We start from the raw sequence: 12,705 nt of genomic DNA on the forward strand, positions 1-12,705 counted from the left end.
AAAAAGACCAGTAAAAGGCAGGACTTGATGATTTTTTCCTTTGAGTGACCCAGCAATGTATGCTTTTTGCTTTATATAACATAAAGTAATAAAAAAAGTAAATTTATACACATGACATAATGAAATTGTATATGTTTCACTAACACTATGTTAATGGTCTTGGCCAGAGTTTAAACTTTGCTACTCATAAAACAGGAAATTCTGACCTGAGACAAAATGTAGGCCAGGCAAATTTCATAAATGCTCAACCTACCCTCAACTGAGGTAGCGGAAACATTGTAGGTCTTTGCTCCTTTACTAACCATAACTGAAGTCCACCTGCCTTTGCATTTGGCTGCTCAGTCTATAGACATGAAAACCGTTGTGTAGGCTCTGGAATTTTGCATAGATGAGTGTTATGGAAACTCAGAGGGCAGAGAGAACACGTGAGGCTGGGAAAATGTCACATGGAGATGGTGTTCTAATTTTGGGCATTGTTAAACCCATGAAATAATCTTTTGACCCCAGTATCATTAAGCCCACTTCTTGGTTGCTTCATCTGAACCAAATGAACTCTAAGATCCTTTCTGGCCCTAAAATTATACATCAAACCAGTTAAAGAAAGCAGTTGAGTTATCAAATACTAGTATAATTTGCCCACTGAGTTAGAACTGACCTGGAGTCTCCTGGTGCTTAATTCACCACTTCAGTTTACCACTCTCCAATACGTGTTCAAAACAAAAATGCAAAATAGGAGGAGCCAGACAGTAGACCAGTAGTTGCCGAGGGGTGAGGGTAAGGAGAAAGGTGGCTACAAAGGGACAACACAAGAGGATTTGGAGGGTGATGGAACTATTCTGTGTCCTGATTATGGGCGTTATTAGGTTGCTAATATGTGTTTATCAGTGTTCATAGAACTGTATGCCAAAAAGAGTACATTTTAGTATTTTTGAAATTTTTAAAAAGTGAATTAAAAAAAGTACAGGCCCAAGCATTAATGTGTTTAGGAAGGAATCTAATTAATCTAGGGAAAGGAGACAGGAGGGAGATTTTTATATATAAATATAAATATGTATATAAATATATATTCCTTTTGACTAGCTTCTTTGACTAATTTACTTGTTACTGAGTTAAGAATCAATAAGTAAATAACTTCAATAAGCAGAAGCTAAAGCTGGGCAGTTGGCTCCCCTGCATGTTTTCTTATGTTGCTAGGCAACCTTCACTCTGCCAGGTTGTAAAATAGCTTCTCCTCCCTTCAGGTTACTGGAAGAGCTGCTGAACAAGTTCAAGAGTAGCATGCACTTGCAGCTCACCTGTTTCCAAGCTGCTTCTTCAACTATGATGAAGACATAAATACCACCAAAAAAAAAGGGCATTCTAAAGATAACAAGTAATAAATTGTTATCACTTTATTAAGTGCCCTAAAGGTATTGGCATATAAAGCATTAGGTTTGCACTGTCTCTCTTTTCCCCAAATTGGTAGCTTAGAAAGATGTTTGTATATGTTTTATTTCAACCAAAATGACCTTGCTTGAAATGCCCAAGCAATAACTTTTGTCATTTTTATTACATTAGGCCCTATATGTCTTTAAGATACCTTTAAATATATATATTCTTAGCTAGATGTTTCATGATGAATGCTGCAGGAAGAGCTGCTTTTACAGGGAGTGCTTTGAGATGGCATGTGATGTAACTAAGGCGTTCTTCAGTGTCTCCTATATTAGACTTTTAGTGTCTGGAGCTTCCAAGACACATGGAGAGATTGTTAAGAAGATTTGGGAAGTTATATTTAGACATCTTTGGAACTTTAACTGTCCTAAATTGTACATCTGTACTTAAAACCTTATTTCATACAAATACCTCTAACTCTCCTAATTCAAGTGGAGTTTTAGAAAATTTGCAGTTTGCCTAAGAAAATGTTATATTTGGGGTACATTATTTGTGGTCCAGATGTCCATGAGTTAACTTTGTGTCTTGCTGCCTACTTTTTATTTCTCACCAAGCTAATAAACATTAAGCACCTTTCGGTGTAGCTTTTCTTTGTCCCATTCACTCTTAATTTAATGTGTCTTTTCATGTCAGTGCATTGCCTGTCCCTGAGGATCCATTTGTTACTGAGGTGGAGCTTGGATACCCCAATAGATGCTGGTGGGAATAGCTACAGTCTTCACTGCCTCCCAAAGAACAAGCCAGGCCCCCTGGTGACAGCTGGCCCTCCTGCCCACCCCTGTTCACTCCTGCCCCTCTGACAATGTCGTTTCTCTCCACTACTCTTTACCCTTTGATGTATCTTGCTCGGTAGCTAAAAGAACATTGCTCTGGCAGAGTCTGTGTTTTCTGAAGATTCAAAGACACTCCTCTGTTACCAAGCAGTAGGAACTGCTGATGAACCTCATGCTATTTGTCCTATATTCACTGCTGACTTTGTTTACCAGAATAGGTGCAGGGCACCGTGATCTCTTTCAAAGGCAGCTTCCCCTACCTAACTTTATCACACCATTCACTCAGAAAACTGAGTAATTCTCGGGCGCCTGGCTGGCTCAGTTGGTTAAGCGACTACCTTCAGCTCAGGTCAAGATCCTGGAGTCCCTGGATCGAGTCCCGCATCGGGCTTCCTGCTCGGCAGGGAGCCTGCTTCTCCCTCTGACCCTCCCCCCTCTCACGTGCTCTCTCTCTCTCTCATTCTGTCTCAAATAAATAAATAAAATCTTTCAAAAAAAAAAAAAGAAAACTGAGTAATTCTCTTATCCACTGGCTGTGTGTCAGGATTCGCAAACGGAAGTTTCTATGGATCTCACAGAATCCCCCTTTTTAAGGCTGAAATTAATATCTTTACTAATATAAGTAATTTTAGAGTACAATATAGCCAAATACAGTATCCATTATTTAAAATTGACTTGTGTTGTTATGTTTGTTCATTTGGTGTATGGGGGAAATCATAATAACTAAAAGTGAAAGTTTAATTTTTACAAATGTGCTTGATAAAGCTTATTAAGGAACATACAGAATATTGTCTCTCCTAAGCATGTTAACTATTGTATCTAACATGATGATGAACTAAACTACAAATCTACAGTCCTGAATGTTTGTGTTATTTTAAATATCCGCTACAGAGCATTTGTTCAATAAAGAATGTGTCTTTAATACAAGATATAATTGTCATTTTTTTCCCTAAGGGTCTTTATTTCTACATTTTCATTAGCTATATAACTTTTTATGTCTAGTTTTAATGGGCAAAATAAATAAAGTCTAGTTTACCTTATATTTGTCTAATCATTGTCAGAAAGCATTTATCAGCTGTTCTGCTAATTCTCTACTTGTTGGGGTCTTACCGTATGCTAGGCATTACACCAAGTTACCTCATTTAGCCTCCCAGTGGCCTTTTGACAACCTTATGAGCTAGAAGGTATTATGTCCATTTCACAGATGAGGAAATCAGGGCTTAAGAGAGAGGTTAGTGACTTTAAGACCACCAGGGCAGGATGTGTCACTCAGAGTTGTCTGGCTTCATCCCTCCTTAAATTAACCATGGCCAATTCTTCCTCCCAGCTAAACATGCTTTCTGCTGTCCCTCCATCAGTGACACAGCTCAGGGAAGCACATAAGTGCCAGAGGATAATAAAACTTAAGCAAAATAGGGATAAGTAAGTGCTTTTATGGCTCAGAGAATGAAGGGTAGGCACATAAAAACCCCATACCCAAATGAGGTGGTTCAAGGACTACTATTCCAACAAGTCAAGGGGGACTTCTTGGAAGAAAGGGGGATTTGAAAACCTTCTTGAGGTACAGAAGAAGAATTCAGTGGTTAGGAGGAGAAAGCTGAATATAATGTAAGTTAGAGGAAAGTTGAGAGATAAACCAGGACTTGGAGCAAATTTACAAAAACATAGCCAAGAAAAAGAATTAAGATACTCAATCAAAGGTGCTTTCACACACAGGTAGCACTGGGTTTAGCACATTCACATTAATGTGGTCAGCCTGGCTTCACATCAGTGAGCAAAGTCGGCCTCACCTTCAGTGCTAAAAATGTATTAGAATAATTTGGTTTTACTAAGACTTTCTATATCAGTATGCCATGAAAGTGGCACGCTCTAGAAATGATTCTGGCATTGCAAGACAAACATTGTTGCTGTAGGCCAGCTTTCCGAGGCACTCTCCTATCTCTGCAATCCTTGCATGTGGCTTTCTTGGGATAAATAGAAAAGGTTACACTTTAATTCTGGATTTGGTACAAGGTGGTGATGTATTTCTGTTTTGATCGTGTGCTATAGGATATTCTATTAGTTGTGTAAGAGTGTTATGTGTTTTCTGAAAAGTTATAAATTTCAACAAGCTTTTAAACCAAGATTAGGTTTCTAAAGTAAAGTTAGCTGTATTTTACTTTTTCTTTTTATACTCTTTTTTTAATTTTTTTTACTCATTTGAGAGCGAGAAAAAGCACGAGCAGGGTTGGGGGGGAAGGTAGAGGCAGAGGGAGAAGCATGTTCCCTGCTGAGCAGGGAGCCTGATGTGGGGCTCTATCCCAGGACCCTGGGATCATGACCTGAGCCGAAGGCAGATGCTTAACCGACTGAGCCGCCCAGGCACCCCATAGCTGTATTTTACTTAATATATGATTAAAATAATTGTGCTTAACTATAAACTGAAACTAGCATACATTTTTGTCATTAAACATTTTTTAGCAGTACTCTCATAAATGTTTTCATATGGGTATATAAAATGCTCTGAAAATATAAAAGATACTGAATATTTGATATACATACCTCAATTGTAATAGCTATTTTAATTATTTGAGCTTCGCATTGAATGCATATTCTTATATATTAGAGTCGTGTTTTTGGTGTGTTGATGTCATCTTTTTTTTTTTTTTTTAAAGATTTTATTTATTTATTTGAGAGAGAGAGAGAGAGTACATGAGATGGGGGAGGGTCAGAGGGAGAAGCAGGCTCCCTGCCAAGCAGAGAGCCCGATGTGGGACTCGATCCAGGGACTCCAGGATCATGACCTGAGCCGAAGGCAGTCGCTTAACCAACTGAGCCACCCAGGCACCCATGTTGATCTCATCTTATATTCTGTTCACTCACATTTTAAATTCAGTTTTAGCATATGTATCACTGGAAAGCCTTTTTGTACCTGGCCAGGTTATAAATATGTAACAATAAATATTTTATAAACAGGATCTGGGTCTTTGGGTTACCTGTTGGTAAATTGGCTAATAAAAGCCAGCAGGATGTCAAAATACCTTTTTCCTGTCTTAGCCCATAAACTCTTAAGACACAGTTAACATTGCAGCTGGCCACATTGTCTTCATCAGCATCATAACCATGACTGGTGTCCCACTGGCTGTGTTGCTGTAGTCATTGTTCGTAGTGGTGTGGTTGTTCTCGTTATTTCTGTCACATTTTTTCTTGAATATTCTGTCCCATCTGCCTACAAACTCTTCAGCTAAGCACACATCCTTGAGAAGACAACTACCTGACCACTACCTGCCGAAGAAGGCCCACAGAAGGACTCATCACAGAGGGAGGAGGAGAACCAGGGAAGAATGGAGTCATGAGGTGGGGGGGGGGGCATGTCACAAAAATCAAGGGAAGAACAAGAATCATGTCGGAATTAAAGAGATTGTTGGCAAGGTCAAATGTTGCAAATGTGTCCAATGGATAAATACTGAGAAATGGTTGCTAGACTTGACATTTAGAAGATCGTAAGTGACCAGAGAATGATAAGGAAGAAATCAGAGAAACTTCCTCTTAACTCACCCACAAGGGCTATCAAGAAAGCCATCTCTTTCTTGAAGATCACAAAGTATCCTGGCCAGAGCACAAAAGTGAAATTCCTTTAAAACTTCTTTTTAGCTTCCTTTTCTTTTTAAATTCTCTTCCTGGATGTCTGATCAATTCCTGCTGCCCCTGCTTCTTTTCCTGTTAGAATGACTTACAAATATTTATCCCCATCCCTTTCTTTTTTCCAAAGTTTTCCCTTTCAAAATGCTTATTAAATTTCTCTAGCTAAATGGTAGGGGCTCCTGGAACCAGGCCTCACCTGAGTATGCACCGAATATCAGATGGCCATGGAGTTGTCTTCCATTCTACTCTATGTCTGTGCCCTGCCCTCAGCTGACCCCCCAAAGCCCTTGGATGGCAGCTCCATGTGCCGCAGCCAGTAGCCATTGGGCTGCCTCCAGGTGGTGGACTGCAGGTTCTAGCCCAGCAGTTGGTACCAAATAGGCCCTTGGGAAATATTTATTCAATGTTATTGATGAAGTTATAGTAGCAAATGTGTCAGATTACCTTTTTATATTTTTAAGCTATATACATAAAGAGTCAAGTGGTTCCACAGAGCTGGTTGTGAAAATGAACAGTCCTCTATACCCTCCCTCCCCCTTTCCCTGCTTCCTAAAACCATTCACTTTCAACTCTTTTACCTGATCTGATTCTTTTGGTACTTACCTCAATGTCTCTAACTTAATAGGTTTATATTGTTACTTTTTATTCTGCTTAGTCTCTATTGTCTTCCTTAAAGCAGAAGATGAGAATTTAGCTCTCTTTCATAGCCTCTACCATATAAGCACACTGCCCTAGCCTTTCCTCCCAGTATGTTTGCTTTGGTTACATCATTATTCATTGTTCAAGTTATTATACTTATGTAAATGCCTTCAGTGGTAAGCCAGTAACATACTAACATCCTTTTCTTTTTTTCCTTTTTGTATTTTTTATGTATTCTATGTAGTTTTCTCTCATCCCAAAACTTCCTCCATCCAAGTTATGCAAAATGTCCTTGTATTATATTCAAACACATAGATATTTCATCAAGTTTATCTTCTTGAACAATCTCACCCACAGCTTCTCAGCCTTCTCTCATCTAGAGTGGGTGCCCTCTAGGTCAGCCTCACACCTGTCATCTTAGGGTCTCCCATCATCATCGTCATCCTAGAATTTTTCTCTGCCCTTCTTTAGTATTGGATCAACTGCTTTTGTATCCCATAACATCCTCTTTTTTGATTTGCTCCCTCACTTGATAGAACTCAACCTCCAGTAACTTCCTGGGAAAAGAGTATATGGGGAGGTAACTTTTTTGAGACCTTGAATATATGATGAAAATCTTCACGATAGTTTGGCTGGATATAGAATTCTAGGTTGGAAATCCTATTTCCCCAGAATTCTGAAGCCTTTTCACTGTTGTCTTCCAGTGTCTGTCGGTATCTGCTTATAGAATCTTTTGTAGAATCTCCTCCTTTTCCCAGTTTTTTGAAAGTTCATGATGTTGTTTTGGATATGATGCTCTTTTATTCATCATGGTAAGTCTAATGTCTTCAGATTTGGGGAATGTTTCTTAAATTATTTATTGGAATCCCTTTTGTCCCCATTTTTAACCTTATCTTTAGTATTTGGATCTCCTTTCCTGATCCTTTTAAAAAATTTTTAAATCTTTTAACCTTTTTCTACTTTCTGAGAAACTTCCTCACATTTATCATCAAACCTCCCCCTGCCCTTTTAATTCCAGTGTAGCTAACATACAGTGTTATATTAGTTTTGGGTTGTCCAACCTTTTTATTGGCTTTTCATTTCTGCTATGTTGTTTTTCATATATAAAAAGTTTTTTTCTCTGAATATTCTTTTTTATACCTCTGTTGATTTCCTATTTCTCTCGAGATAATTATACTATTTTAGAAGTTGTTTTTTTTTCTTTTTGCATAGTCTCCAAATTTCTTTATTCTTCTCATATATTAGAATAAATGTCATAAGCTTTTCTCAAATTTCTAGCAAGCTTTGGATATTTATTCATATTTAGCAGTAGAGCACTAAAAAGCTGAATTGGATTATAAGTTCCATGGACTGGATGGGACTTTTCAGCCATTAGCTTCATAGGGTAGTATGAATGGATGGGCCTTTTCATTGGGGAATTCCTAATATTATTATATTTAGGTCATTTTTCTGGGACTGGTCAGATTTTCTAGAGAGAATTGTTCTTGTCTCCTGCCAAGAGCATATAAGCTGCTCTCAGTATCCTGAAAATCAAGAGAAAGAAGGCTTGGAGGTCAGGACAGTGCCTGCTCTCAACTGGATGTACAGCCTTCTGCATTTACCCTCCAGAGAAAACAGCTCTAATCTGCTGGAGTGAGAAGGTAGAGGGCATGTTCCCAGCTATGTGGGGAGGAAGAGAAGACCTGGGAACATGTAGCTGTTTCTTAAACAGCCTTTAAATTGATCATTTGGTTTTAACCCCAACTTGATCCCCACTTCCAGAAGTTCCCATACCACAAATTCTTGAGCCTTTGGGGAATTTTGCAGTGTAAAGTAGGTTGCATCTTTTTGTCTTTCATACTGCCAATTTAGGATCTGACTTGTTTAGATCTGCTAAATCAGTTTCCACCTACCCATATACTTGGCAGCTTTCAAACTCTTCTAGCTATTATTTCCTCTCCTTCTTTACTTTATGGATTTATGCTTTGTATATATATTTAACTATATTATTAGCTATCATAACATATGGTTGTATGCAGTATACATATGGTGTATATTTACCTATATACAGCATTTATACTATATGCGTATACACACATGCATGCACACACACACAAATATATAAAATGACAATAAAGTTCTTTATATGAACTTTATAAGAGAGAGAGGGTTTTGGTTAGAGCTGAAGTTAATGATGTGTGGTTTCAATCTCCCATCTGAAGCTGAAACTTCAGATTAATTTTTTATTTGTTTTATTTGACCTTTAACACCAAACTGTTCATATCTGCATGGGGTTCGGATTTGTTGCTCATAAGATACGGTTTACTACAACTTTTTTTTTTTTTTTTAAGATTTTATTTATTTATTTGAGACAGAGAGAATGAGAGAGACAGAGAGCACATGAGAGGGGGGAGGGTCAGAGGGAGAAGCAGGCTCCCCACCGAGCAGGGAGCCCGATGCGGGACTCGATCCCGGGACTCCAGGATCATGACCTGAGCCGAAGGCAGTCGCCCAACCAACTGAGCCACCCAGGCACCCACGGTTTACTACAACTTTTAAACATTGAAAAGAGCTTTCTATTCTGATGACCCCATTCCCCATCCCTGGGTGCTAAAGGTACCAAATCAAGCTTATCATGCAGAAGCTATCTTTTATTCCATACTTAGAAACAAGTCTTACAGTACACCAATGATGTATTCTTGCCAAAAAGTCAAACTTAAATGTCAAGATCTACTTAACAATTTATAGGAAATACAGGGGAAAGAAGAACACAATCAATGAATAATCAGCAAAATCAATATTGCTGGAAATTAAAGCAAACAACTCCATTTCTTCAGTAACAAAATTTCAGAGAAAAAGAGAGGGAGAATCCAGAGGGCATTCTACATAATAAAAGATACTTCAGAGATGTATCTAATTGCATTGTAAGGATGTTATTTGTATCCCGATTTGAACCAACAAATTATTTTTAGAAAATTAGACATTTGGAAAATTTTTAAACACTATTGTTCTAACAATATTTAAACAATATTGATTATATTAAGGAATTATTGTTGCTATTTTATGTGTTGTAATGATATATGGTTATAATTTTCAAAAGTCATTATCCTTTAACTCTTTATAAATGACATGATAATATGTCATATGTCACTGTAAAGCTACAGTAACCAAAATTGGTATTGCCAAAAGAATATACAAATAGATAATGGAACAGAATACAAAGCCCAGAACTAGACCCAGACAAATACAGTCAACTGACCTTTGACAGAGGAGCAAAGGTAATACAATGGAGAGAAGATAGACTTTTCAACAAATGGTGCAGGAACAACTGGGCACATGGAGAGTAATGAATCTAGACTTACTAATAATTTTACGAAAATTAACTCAAAATGGATCACGGACCTAAATATAAAATGGAAAACTATAAAACTCCTAGTAATACAAAAATCTAGATGACCTTGGGTTTGGCAATGACTTCAGATACAATTATTTCTAATTGCCAACACTTGGAAGCACCAAGATGTCTTTCAGTAGGTATATGGATAAATAAGGTATGGTATATTCATTCAGGAAAACATTATTCAGTGCTAAAAAAAAAGTACACATCAAGCTATGAAAAGACATGGAGGAAGCTTAAATGCGTATTACTAATAGAAGTCAATGTGAAAAGGCTACATTCTGTACAATTTCAACTACGTGACATTGTGGAAAAGGGAAAACCATAGAGACAGTAAAAATATCAGGGGTTGCAGAGAGGAGTGGGGGGATGAATAGGCAGAGCACAGAGGGTTTTTAAGGCAGTGAAACTATTCTGTGTGATACTATACTGGGGGAAACATATCTTTATATATTTGTTCAAAGCCATATAACACCAAGAGTGAACCCTAGTATAAACTCTGGACTTTGAGTAATAATATGGCAATGCAGTTTCATGGGTTGTGACAGATGCACCACAGGGTGGGGATGTTGACCATGCAGGGGGTTATGCATGTGTGGGGGCAGGGAATATATGGGAAATCTGTACTTTCTGCTTAGTTTTGCTGTGAACCAAAACTCTAAAATATAGTCTATTGATGTGTGTGATTATCCACTCTTTACAAATAATATGATAAAATGTCTGGAATTTGCTACAGAAAGATCCGGGGTGAGGTGTCAAAGGAGAACAGAGGTAGAGAGTAAGCTATAGATTAAATAAGAGTGGCCATAAGTTGGTAATTGTTGATTCTGGGTTATAGTAAATGATGCTTTATTATACTGTTCTCTCCACTTTTGATATATTTGAAATTTTCCATAATAAAAACTTTGAATATTGAATAGCTCAGCTAGGTTATACTGAAGTGTAATCAGTTGAACAAGTACAGGTAACTAATAGCAAACCCTTTCATAACTAGAAAGAGATGACTGAGAATGAATAAGCATTAGACACCTGCTAGAGGCCAAGGGGCACAGTAAGTACCATCTGTTTGTCTTCATGTCCTACTGGAGCAAGAAAAATGTAGGCTGGGGCATCTCTATGAAGGATGAGTGCTCACAGATCACATTATGAGAAATCATAGCTGCAGTTTTGTCCTGACATAAATAATGGTGAGTGATGGTTGCTACTATGACAGCAGGTATGTATTCCAGCAGAATATTTATTCCCTTCCATATTATTATTATTAAATTGTGGAAGTAAATCTCAGAAAAAAAAGATTATCTCCATAAAAGATAAATTTTTATATAGAAAAAGTTATTTCCCTTTAATGATGCAGACTGGGAATATTAGTATTTTAAGAGATAATTTTTATAGTCAGAGTAAAGTTTAATGTTTCAAAAGGTACTGTGTTCTAATTCTTATCCTTACTGGGTAAAATCCTATCAGACTGACAGTTCTGCAGATAACAACCATAAGCTCTGGCCATAATTCATAAAGCAATAACCTTAAGGCACTGAGGAATGGACAGAAGCAGGCAGAATCCACATTAATATGATTATCAGAGGTACATAAAGTGATTTCCTATTATTTTTGCAGGTTTTTGTCAGGAACCACATACAATGGGTAGTGGGGAAATATCAGGGGCATAAGTGGAGAAACTGATGTCTTTCTGCTCTCAGAAATCAGAAGATTGTGTTCAGAAAATTGCACCTACTGGAAAGAGAAGGAGAATTTTAGAAAAGAAGAACCAAGGAGGTCCCCAAGTTCTGTCAGTCTGAATATCTGGCTGATACCCTTGGGCAACACATGAATAAAGCAGACTCAGTTCAGCCTAAAGACAAAGATTTGAATCAAGATTAAAGCTACCACTCAAGGAACACTAAAGAAACTGAGTTTGCGGGCGCCTGGGTGGCTCAGTTGGTTAAGCGACTGCCTTCAGCTCAGGTCATGATCCCAGGGTCCTGGGATCGAGTCCCACATCGGGCTCCCTGCTCGGTGGGGAGCCTGCTTCTCCCTCTCCCACTCCCCCTGCTTGTGTTCCCTCTCTCGCTGTGTCTCTCTGTCAAATAAATAAATAAAATCTTTAAAAAAAAAAAGAAAGAAAGAAACTGAGTTTGCAGTTCAACTATAAGATTGCTAAACCAAAAGAAACAGGATCAAGATTATTCACAATTTATTATTCAGAATGTCTAGAATAAAATCCAAAATTGCCCAACATATGAAGAACAAAGAAAGTGAAACACGTTAAGATCTATAAAGAACTTCTCAAACTCAACAGCCAAAAAACAAATAATCAAGTCAAAAAATGGGCAGAAGACATGAACAGACACTTCTCCAAAGAAGACATACAAATGGCTAACAGACACATGAAAAAATGTTCAACATCTTTAGCCATCAGGGAAATTCAAAGCAAAACCACACTGAGATACCACCTTACACCGGTTGGAATGGCAAGAATTGACAAGGTAAGAAAGAACAAATGTTGGAGAGGTTGTGGAGAAAGGGGAACCCTCTTACCCTGTTGGGAATGCAAGTTGGTAGAGCCACTTCAGAAAACAGTGTGGAGGTTCCTCAAAAAGTTAAAAATAGAGCTACCCTATGACCCAGCAATTGCAATCCTGGGTATTTACCCCAAAGACACAGATGTAGTGAAAAGAAGGGCCACATGCACTCCAATGTTCATAGCAACAATATCCACAATAGCCAAACTGTGGAAAGAGCCGAGATGCCCTTCAACAGACAATTGAATAAAGAAGATGTGGTCCATATATACAATGGAATATTAGTCAGAAAGGATGAATACCCACCATTTGCACTGACATGGATGGAACTGAAGGAGATTAT

The 12,705-nt window shown here is 37.9% G+C and overlaps 1 protein-coding gene across 7 annotated transcripts in view; it reads left to right on the forward strand.

Moving 5' to 3' along the window:
• EXOC2 (exocyst complex component 2) overlaps window positions 1-11,766 on the forward strand; it is a 285,590-nt gene extending 273,824 nt beyond the window's left edge. For 4 of the 7 annotated variants that reach the window (XM_064597282.1, XM_064597286.1, XM_064597283.1 and 1 more), the window contains one exon: window positions 1,242-2,525. In XM_064597282.1, coding sequence (XP_064453352.1) covers window positions 1,242-1,335 — 94 coding nt within the window. In that variant the 3' untranslated portion in view covers window positions 1,336-2,525. Of the gene's footprint in view, window positions 1-1,241; window positions 2,526-11,457 lie in introns of those variants that run through there. The other 3 variants (XM_064597284.1, XM_064597288.1, XM_064597287.1) reach the window with 3 other exon arrangements.
• Window positions 11,767-12,705: the final 939 nt, after the last annotated feature.

Source organism: Mirounga angustirostris, unplaced genomic scaffold (genome assembly GCF_029215605.1).
Source record: "Mirounga angustirostris isolate CCGP_5_RB_7025 unplaced genomic scaffold, mMirAng1.0.hap1 SCAF_8, whole genome shotgun sequence".
In the NCBI taxonomy this organism is placed as follows: Eukaryota; Metazoa; Chordata; class Mammalia; order Carnivora; family Phocidae; genus Mirounga; species Mirounga angustirostris.